Source organism: Octodon degus, unplaced genomic scaffold, assembly GCF_000260255.1.
Source record: "Octodon degus isolate 3935 unplaced genomic scaffold, OctDeg1.0 scaffold00263, whole genome shotgun sequence".
Lineage (NCBI taxonomy): Eukaryota > Metazoa > Chordata > Mammalia > Rodentia > Octodontidae > Octodon > Octodon degus.
The window spans coordinates 2,527,489-2,537,141 of record NW_004524839.1 but is presented as its reverse complement, the minus strand read 5'-3'; the positions used below and the strand labels follow the sequence as shown (position 1 = coordinate 2,537,141).

General features: G+C 50.6%; 1 protein-coding gene across 4 annotated transcripts; it reads left to right on the top strand.

The window, feature by feature from the left end:
* Positions 1-3,771: 3,771 nt before the first annotated feature.
* Magix (MAGI family member, X-linked) lies at positions 3,772-9,394 on the top strand. 4 transcript variants are annotated; one of them, XM_023706556.1, is made up of 7 exons: positions 3,772-3,850; positions 4,662-4,808; positions 4,939-4,975; positions 5,998-6,082; positions 6,247-6,483; positions 6,557-6,713; positions 7,434-9,394. In XM_023706556.1, the coding sequence occupies exons 1-7, from the start codon at positions 3,802-3,804 to the stop codon at positions 7,736-7,738; spliced, it is 1,017 nt and encodes a 338-aa protein (XP_023562324.1). In that variant the 5' UTR covers positions 3,772-3,801; the 3' UTR covers positions 7,739-9,394. The 4 variants fall into 4 exon arrangements, with proteins under 4 accessions (XP_023562324.1, XP_023562325.1, XP_023562327.1 ...); XM_023706557.1 differs by lacking the exon at positions 4,939-4,975 and having other exon boundaries at positions 6,000-6,082; XM_023706559.1 differs by lacking the exons at positions 4,939-4,975; positions 6,247-6,483 and having other exon boundaries at positions 6,000-6,082.
* The last annotated feature ends 259 nt before the right edge of the window (positions 9,395-9,653 follow it).

Sequence of the window (9,653 nt, the reverse complement as noted above, 5' to 3'; positions counted from 1 at the left end):
GAGCCTGTAGACCCTGTACCAAATACATAAAAAGAAATAATAATAATAATAATAATAATAATAATAATAATAGTGGGGAGGGCAGGTCCCTTGGAGAGTAGAGGTGAGGTGGTGGTCTGGAAGCAGAGGCTTTGAGGGCATTAGGGTGGATAAGACACCAGCCGGTCTCAGTAGAGGAACTACAATAGCAAGCAGAAACAGAAATGACATGCAGGATTTGGAGGTAGATTTATTTATGTTGATGGGCTCTGAGCTGGATTATTCCCAGAATATCAGGCCCTGAAGGCTCAGGGAGGAAGGATTTTATGTGATTGTAAGGGGAAGTACAGGGAGCCTGCCCATTAGCTCAGGTGTTTAAGTGCCTGCTGAAACAAAGCAGGCAGGCTCAGGATGCTGTGGTTCGATCCCCGCATCCTCAGGCCAAACCAGACCTGCCCTGAAGGCATCTTGGGGGGGGGGCAGAAAAACCCCTCCTCTTTCTGCAAGGGGAAGTACACAGGGCGGTGAGTACTTGGCTGTCTTTTGATTGGTTTATACGATGTACATCATAGTGACAGCCATTTCTGGAGAACTGGCTGGAGACAGGAGCAACTGGAACTGCGATAGGGATTATTACATCAGCAACTAACAAACTGAAGTATAGTGGCTGGCAGGGGCAGGGTGGGACATTTTCTGTTACAGAACCAGGCCCTGACTAACTGTGCAGAGGTGTATGGGGGACATAGGACTAAGGAGGGCGCCCTTGGACACCATGTGAGCAAAGTGCAAATAGAAATAATATCGCAGTGACAGAGGACCTGTGACCGGCACTTTGAAGAGACAGAAATTTAGGATCTGAAGCTCAGAATCCAGCCAACAGTACTGCAAGCGCTTATGCTACTGAGCTATCTCCCTGGCCCCAAGTGCCCTGATTTGTAATTTCAGGTTGCCCTTGAACTCACTACGTATTCAGGCTGGTCTCACACTTGCAGTGATCCTTTCACTTCAGCCTCTTGAGTGCTGGGATCATAGGCTTGTGCCACTGTCCTCATCAATACTTACAAGTGTAGGGGCTGGGAAGATGGCTCAGTAGAATAAGCACTTCCCTGGTAAGCACAAGGGCCTGAGTTCAATCCCTGGTTCTGACAAAAAAAAGTGCTTACAAGTTTAAGCCAATGTCTTAATTATCTTCATCCTTTTTTTTTTTCTGGAACTGGGAATTGAACTCAGGCCCTTGCGCTTGCCAGGGAAACGCTTATTCTACTGAGCCATCTCCCCGGCCCCCATCTATTTATGAATACAAAACAGTAACTCCCCTTTAGCCTTACCACATTCATGAATTTGCTCATATTTCTCATAACCGCACCTATTTTGTTAAAATTCTTTTTTAGGGGGCCAGGAAGATGGCTCAGTGGAATAAGTGCTTCCTTGGCAAGCACAAGGGCCTGAGTTCAATCCCTGGTTCCACCAGAAAAAAAAATTATTTTTTAGGGTACTGGAAATTGAACTCAGGACGTCGCACTTGCCAGGTAGGCATTGCACTGCTGAACTATATTCAAGGCCCCATCAAAATTTTTTGAGACAGGGGCTGGTGAGATGGCTCAGTGGTCTGGAGCACCTACTTAGAACAAGTTTAGCAAAGCGCAGGGACCGTGGTTCAATCCCCCAGCACCACATGCCAGCCAGCCCCGCCCCCTGGTGGGCTGAGCTGGCCACACACACACACACACATAAAAAAAAAATTAAAAAAAATTTTTTTTTGAGACAGGTTCTTGTTGTGTAGCTTAGGCTTTCCTTGAAATTATGATCCTCAGGCTTCAGTGTCCCACAGTGCTGGGATTAAATTGTGTACCATGACACCTGGCTATTTTTATGTTTTGAAACAGGGTCCCGGCTGACATTTAACTTGTATTCTCCTATCTCAGACTCCTGAGTAGAATTGCATGCATATACCACCATGTTCAGCTACACATTTGCATTGCACTAGAGTTTTACATAAACGGAATCATGTAACATGTACTCTTTATGAGAACTTGGCGGCTTCTTCTTCTTCTTCTTCTTCTTCTTCTTCTTCTTCTTCTTCTTCTTCTTCTTCTTCCTTCTGTCTTCTTTCTTCTTTCTTCTCTTTTTTTTTTTTTTTTTTGAGATAGAGTTTCCCTGTGTAGTTCAGGCTGGTCTTGAGCTCACTTTGTAGTCCAAGATGGTCTCAAAATTGCATCAATCCTCCTGCCTCAGGATCTCTAGTGCTGGGATTATAGGCGTGCACCTCCACACCTGGCTGGATCTGGCTTCTTATCGTAATTATTTTGATGAACATTTTTGTGGTTGCTGGGGAGTAAATCTAGAGCCTTGAGTATGTTAAGCATGTTCTCTACCACTGAGCCACACTCCTAGCTCATAACATGATTTTTTTTTTATTTCGAATCAGACTCAGGACTTTGCACTTGTCAGGAAGGCACTGTGCCACTGAGCTATATCCCCAGCCCACCATGATCATTTTGAGATTCATCCAAATTGTTAATACCTTTTTATTGTTGAGACATATTCTACTGTGTGAATATATGTGGTTGTTGATCCACTCACCTACTCTTAGGTTGTTTGCAATTGTGAGCTATTAACAATTCAGGACTGAATTGTGTATTCACTTAGTCTGCTAAATTCATATGCTAAAGCTCTAAGGCCTAATGTGCCTCAATAGGGCTTTAGGAAGTAATTAAGTAGTTAAGAGAGATCCTTGGGATGCAGCACTAATCAGACAGGAGAGTAGCATTAAGGAGAGAGGGTTCTATCCCTCTTTTGGGGGGGTTCTGTGTCTGAGAGTCACTCTCTTTGTACTCTCTTGACTCAATGTAAGGACCCAGAGGACAGTCGTCTCCAAGAATTTTTATCAGGAGCGGAAAATATCGGCACCTTGATCTTGGACTTTCTAGTTTACAGACTGTGAGAACTAAATTTCCGAGTTGGGCGTGGTAGCACAGGCCTGTAATCCCAGCGCTACAGAGGCTGCTAAGGCAGTAGGATTGACACACGAACTTGAGGCCAGCCTGAGGCACTTAGTGAGACCTTGTGTTAAACTCCCTACCACAAAAAAGAGAAATAAACTTTTGCTGTTACAGACACCCAGTCTGTTAATTTTCTTTTCTTTTTTTTTGCAGAACCGGGGATTGAACTCAGGCCCTTGCACTTGCCAGGGAAGTGCTTATTCTACTGAGCCATCTCCTCGGCCCCTCTGTTAATATTTTGTAATGGAAGCCCAAGATGAATATGATAAGAAATAAAAGTGCCGCAAACTTTTATCCAGATCTTTGTGTAAATGTAAACTGGGTAAGAATGGCTGGAGCAGGGCTGGGGAGATGTCTTAGTGGAATAAGCGTTTCCCTGGCAAGTGCAAGGGTCTGAGTTCAATCCCCAGTTACAAAAAAAAAAAAAAAAAGAATGGCTGGAGCTTTTATATACATTTAACTTTTTAAGCTACTGCCAAGCTGTGTTCTGAAGTTGCTAGGCCATCTCACATTTCCACCAGCAGTGTATTTTCTGTATCTTCTGCAACATTTACTGTGGTCAGGCGTTTAAATTTTAACCAGGGTTCTCAGTTAGTAGAAACAGCAGTGGCTGAGGCAGAACAAGGCCAAACATTTTTAGTAGCTCCCTCAGCCAGGTCTCCTTGACCATAGTCAGGTAGGTCACCGCGGGGCCGGCGCCCTGCGAGGGACTGGCCTGCCAGAGCCGCGTCAAAGTCTGGGCGGGCCCGCAGGTGAGCGCGCCCCTGTGCTCAAAACTCCTTGCCCAGCCGCCACGAACCCACTGTGCTGACCACTGGACATGGAGTCTTGTGCAAAGGGCACTGAGGACCCTAGGGGGACCAGAGGAGGTACGGGGGGAATAGAATGGGGTGCGAAAGGGGGAAAGCCTTTACTGCGTACAGTGGAACCCAGCTTGCCTGTTCCTCAGCTCTATTCTACAGGTGATAAACAACAGCTCTGTTGCCAAGCGGTGTAGGCAGGGGCAGGGAACTAGGGACAATAGCTGTGGCTCTAGAGCCCCTCCGCACATACCGAGTGGAAGGGCAGTGCATCGGATGGGGAAATGGGTCGTAAGGGTAAGGGGGGAGGACGTGCTGGGAGGGATCAGGGGACGCTGGACACGCAGGGTTCGCAGGGTTCGTGGCACTTGGCTGAGGTGAGGCGAGGACGTCTCAGGAACTGTGGAGAGGGAATTGGAGGTCCAAGGGCCCTGTAGGGAAACGGGCAATTCCTAGGGTTAGCAGAGGGTGCCTAGGATGCCTGGAAGAGAAATCAGTGGTCTCAGTGATATGGGGAGTGGTTGTGTTCTATCACGATATCTGGGAAATGCAGGGTCCCGGGTTATACAGTGGGAAGTTTCTGATCTGTAGTTCTTAGGAGACAATTCAGGAGCTGTAGAGAAATGAATTGAATTGGATGTTTGGAGGTAACCAGGACCTTTGCAGTCAAATGGGTATCTCCAGGGAAATCGTGGGGCAAATATCCCTGTGGTGGTCGGAGTCACAGGAGAGAGGGACTGTCAGCGATCTCTAGTTATGGAGAGTGGCTGCAAGGACGGTGGATATTTGGGAGAGCACTCCTATGTCTTTGGACGTCTGGAATCACGGGTGTTCGCCAAGGCTCAGCGTTGGCGCTGACCTGTCCCCCTCTCCCACGCAGGCCGCGGCCTCCCCTCCCCTGCGGGCTCCAGCGCCCGGCGGCTGCTGTCACGGCTGGACGTGCGCCCCCTGGCGGCTAGAGCTGCAGCCGACGTGTCCGCACTGGTACGCAGGGCGAGCGCCACACTGCGCCTGCGCTCGAAGGAGAGTGCGTAACAGGGGCGGGGCCTCCCCGGAGGAGGGGGCGGGGGAGCAAAGGGGCGGGGGAGTGCAAAGGGGCGGGACTCGGAGGGTGTCTCGAGGGGACGGGACCTAGGGTTTCCTGGCACCCTCTTCAGGATTTTTGCCTCAAGCCGGCACTAGAACGTGCGACGAGAGGGTGGGACGGGACGCTTATTCCGGTCAGCGGGGCTCCCCGGGTTCTTTCTGAGAGGGAGGAGCCCGCCACGAGGAGGCGGGGGCGGGCATTCGGCAAAGGGGCGGGCCTGGGATGCCGGGCGCGGGCAGGAGGCGCGGAAGGCCTTGGGGCGGGGCTTGGAGCGTGAGGCGTGGACTGAGGGTGAGAGGCTAATTGGGGAGGGGGCGGGTCCTGGGACGGCGGAAGAGTGGCGGCCTCCAGGGAAGGCCGTGAGCCTGAGCCTTTATTACTGGGGGAGGGCTGGGGAGATAGCTCAGTAGATCAGTAGAATACGTGTTTGCCTGGCAAGAGCAAGGGCCTGAGTTCAATCCCCGGTACCGGGGGAAAAAAAATTACTGGGGGAGAGGACTGGGGAGATAACTCGGTAGAATGAACACCTGCCTGGTAAGCATAGGGTCCGGAGTTCAATCCCAAGTATCACAAAAAAAGTAAATAAAAAGGATAGATAGCTCAGCAGACTGAGTCTGGAGTCTGGGCGTGGTGGTATATGCCTGTAATCCCAGCGCTGAGGATCACTATGAGTCTGAGTAGTGTGGTGAGACCCTGTAACAACCAAATACATAAATGAAAAAAATCGATTACTTTTGGGGGAGGCTTCCTAGATTGTTAGATTTTGGATGAATCTGTGTAAATTTTAAAGGCTATGCAAAAAGGTGAGGCCACTTGTTATGTGTTCCAAACATACAGTATATTTGTATTAATAAAAAATAGGGGGGGCTGGTGAGATGGCTCAGTGGTCTAAAGCACCTACTAAGAACAAGCTTAGCAAAGCACAGGGACCACGGTTCAATTCCCCAGCACCACATGCCAGCCAGCCCTGCCCCCTGGTGGACTGAGCTGGCTACACACACACACACACAATTTTAAAAAAATGGGAAGTTTTTTAGAAAAGTGCGGCCAGAATGTTAACTGAGAAAGCTGTTGCTATGTAGTTTCCCCTGATGCATCCTCTAACAGCTCTTTCTGTCTCTTTCACCCCAGCCCTTAGTGTGACTGACTCTGCAGACATAGAAGTCACAGATAGTCGCCTGCCACATGCCACTGTTGTGGAGCACCAGCCCCAGGTACAACTTTATCCCATTTGATAGGTGCTCCCTTGGGGCTGCCAATATAAAGTGTCCTGGGCCATGGAGATAGCTCATGACCCAAGTGCCTGCCTGTCAAGTGCAAGATCCTGAGTTTGATCCCCCACACCAAAAATAAATAAATAATAGTGTCCTTACTCCAGCACTGTAGGTCAAAGACGCTGGGTGCGGGTACTGCACCACCTCAAGTGACTCTAGATAAAGCAAGCTGTGCTTGGAAGTCTTCCCGGACCTCTGGTTGGTTCTCTGTGGAGCTGCTCCGTGGGTCTGAAGGCTTTGGCCTCACCTTCAATGGGGGCCGAGATGGAGCAGGGGATGAGCCACTGGCAGTGCGTGGGCTGCTGAAGGACGGGCCTGCACAGCGCTGTGGTCATTTGCAGGTTAGTCTAGTCATTCATTTGTAATTGTGCTCTCCATATGCCCTTCTTACACCGCTGCCTCCCTGAATTGCAGATTGGCGACCTCGTGCTCCAAATCAATGGAGAGTCAACGCAAGGCCTTACCCATGACCAGGTCCTGGAGCAGATCCGTGCTGGAGGCCCCAGGCTCCGGCTTGGGCTCAGGCGGCCTTCCAGCAAGCCTGAGGGACTGGGAGGACCCCAGAAACAAGGTGCTGGGCTTCCCAGGGGAGAGGGCCAGGGATCTGTAAGGGGAAGGAGGGCCACTGAGCAGAGGCTGGGAGCCTGAGTGGAAAGGGATTGGTGGTCTGAGTGGGAGAGAGTCGAGGCTTGGGGTCTGGGTGTGATTATGTGGTATTCTCAAAAGTGGAGGCATGGAGGAGGCCCCTTTCTCAGGACAGGAATTTCAGAAGGAAGGCTTTTGAGGTATGAGAAATGAAGAGGGAAGGGGTCTGGGGTCAAAGTGGGTGTTTAGAAGGGTCTTAGTCCTTGGAGAGGCAGAACAGGTCTCAGCTGAGAGACAGGATGGGGGCTTTAGTGGATCTAGTTCTGAGACAAAAAGGGTCTACAAGTGAAAGGGTCGAGAATCAAGGAGTATGAGGTGAGTTGAGGGAGGAGACAGAATTCTTAGAAAGGAGCGATTCATATTCCCAAGGTAACAGTAGCAGTTTGATCTCCTGTGGGGGTTGTGGGAAATACTTTCTGAGAGGTATGTCTTGCATAGAGGAGGGGAGGGGTATGGAGAAAGGTGTGATGGCTGGCTCTGGTCACTGAGGGCCAGATAGCTCCAGGCCTCCTAGGAGAGGTTTCTTCCAGGAATGAAGTCTCTATCTTCATAACCCTTGGGCTCTCCCTGTCACTCTAACTCAAAGGCCCTGATTTCAATTCCCTACACTAGCACCCAATCTAACTGGAAATCACGCTGTCCCCAGATTGCAGCCCAGATCCTGAGGGCCCAGAGAGGAGGTCCCAGAGCATCAACCTTTCCCCAGCACACCACCCTCGATCCAGCAGGAAGCCCAAGACCCGGGGCAGCCCCGAGCCTATTGCAGAGGCAGTGGCTGATGGCCCCGTGGTTCCTTCTCCAGAACTCAACGCTGAGGACTCAGGCAACCATATGGCGGGTTCCCCGGGGCCCTGGTTAGTGCCCAGCGAGGAGAGCCTCTCGCGGGCGCTGGGGGTCCCGGGGTCTGCCCAGTTCGCTCAGGAGATGGCAGCTGGAAGGCGAAGGCACTAAGTGTACATCAGACTGCTCTGTGCTCACTTGCTAGAGTTCCACCAGGATCTGTCGCACCCCGACAACTATGCGCTGGCATTGTCCTGAGTTTCCTCCTGGTCGGGACCCGCTCCCTCTGCGCAGTCCACTGGCCCACATCCCCGCACTGAGCCAGTGGTACAGTACTCCCAGTCCCCCAATTCCCGAGCTTATGGTTCCAGGTGGGCAGGGAAGGCAATAAAACAAACCTGTCCTGTCTGGACTCGCCGGGTGCTGCAGGCGGGGTGGGGCTTCTCATCCATCCTGGAAAGGAGGGGGTGGGCTGATCTGGTTTCAAAAGGGCATCTTGGAACCACTGAGGAGCTACGTGCTGTTTCTTTCCTGCCTCATGGGTCTTCCCTTCTGCCTGTCCTCAGCCCCACGTGTTTGCTCCACATTTCTTTTTTCATCAATTCCAGCTCTTCTCGCCATTCCTTCATTTCACTCTTTTGGAGGTGTGCGGAGACTCGCACGTTATTGCGTGTGGCTGGGAATGCAAAGGTGGACCTGTTGTGGGATGCACCATAGTCCGCACTGTGCTTGCTGGGAGTCGTCCACACCCTCAGCTGACAGCGGCATAGCAAGTCTAAAAGCCTGGGGAGGCTTCCTTTTCCTGCAGTCTTCCACTTCCGGCCTGGAAGGGCAGCTTTTGCTGGCATGTAGTCTGCCACCCTCAAAGCAAAGGCTGGGGCCTTGGAGCCCCCTTTGGGACTGAGCCAGGAAGGTGTGAGTCAGCACCCTGGGCGGCCCAGGCTAAAAAAGGCTGTTAAAACCTGTGAGTCACGCCCCTTTTCCTTAGATGGCAAGGAACTGCAACCAGCTGGTGCACACGCCCTACTCTGGCTGTTAAGGTTTCTGGGAGAAACCTAGAGTTTTCCCCACCCTGGGAGCCCAGCTCCACGGGCAGAGGCTGCGGTCAACGGGACTCCAACCTGGGTAGCTCCTCATAAGGTGTTAGCTGAGGCCAGAAATGCGTAGTCACCTCTGCTGTCACCACATCCTGAACACTGTCCCATTGCCCCAAGTAGGGAAGCTGTGGTTGGAGGGGAACTGACAACTTTTGTGCCTATGAGAAAGAGGCAGATGGGGGAGAAATAAATTAAAGGACAGGAGTGTGAGTCTGGGCTGAGCTGGGGTATGAATGCAAAAGAGAGGAACATTGGAAAGTCTAGCTGTAGATATTGTGGGGGAGTGTGTTCAGGGCATCCAGCTCCCCTTGACTCAGAGCTTGGTGGAGGTGTGGCTCGACAGATGTCCGAAAGGGATGACAGAGCTCCATTCTTATAAACACAGTCACACCCAGGCTACTAAAACTAGCAACACAGCCTCCACTCAGTCTTATCCCTTCAAGTGCCTTTAGTACAATATTTTTATCTAGTTGCATACCTACTCAACAACCCTGATGTGTGTCCATTTCACAAGAGGAAGAAAGTGAGGCCTAGAGACTGCAAATAGCTTTAGGTGGAGGGTGAGTGGAAGAAAGATTTAATTAAAGTCTGATTTTTTTTTTTTTTGAGGCAGAGTCTCCTCGGTGTGTAGTGCAAGCTGGCCTTGAACTTGCTTATGTAGCCTAGGCTGGCCTTCAACTCCTGGTGATTTTCCTGCCTCATCCACATCCAGTTGACAGCCTGATTTCTACCTGTGTTTGATAAGTTTTTCTTTTCTTTCTTTTTTTTGAGGAACCGGGAATTGAACTCAGGCCCCTGCGCTTGCCAGGCAAGTGCTTATTCTACTGAGCTATTTCCCTGACCCCATGTGTTTGATAAGTTTTTTTTTTTATGGTTGTTACTTTTTTTTTTTTGGTGGAACCGGGGCTTGAACTCAGGTCCTTGTGCTTTCCAGGGAAGTACTTATTCCACTGAGCTATCTCTCCGGCCCCTGATAAGTTTTTTTTTTT

Bases quoted from the DNA above. Each gene is read 5' to 3' on its own strand.
- Magix (XM_023706556.1), top strand. From the start codon at position 3,802: ATGGAGTCTTGTGCAAAGGGCACTGAGGACCCTAGGGGGACCAGAGGA. The intron at 4,809-4,938 runs GTGCGTAACAGG...CACCCTCTTCAG, and splicing joins GCGCCTGCGCTCGAAGGAGA to GATTTTTGCCTCAAGCCGGC. The intron at 6,083-6,246 runs GTACAACTTTAT...TCCTTACTCCAG, and splicing joins TTGTGGAGCACCAGCCCCAG to CACTGTAGGTCAAAGACGCT.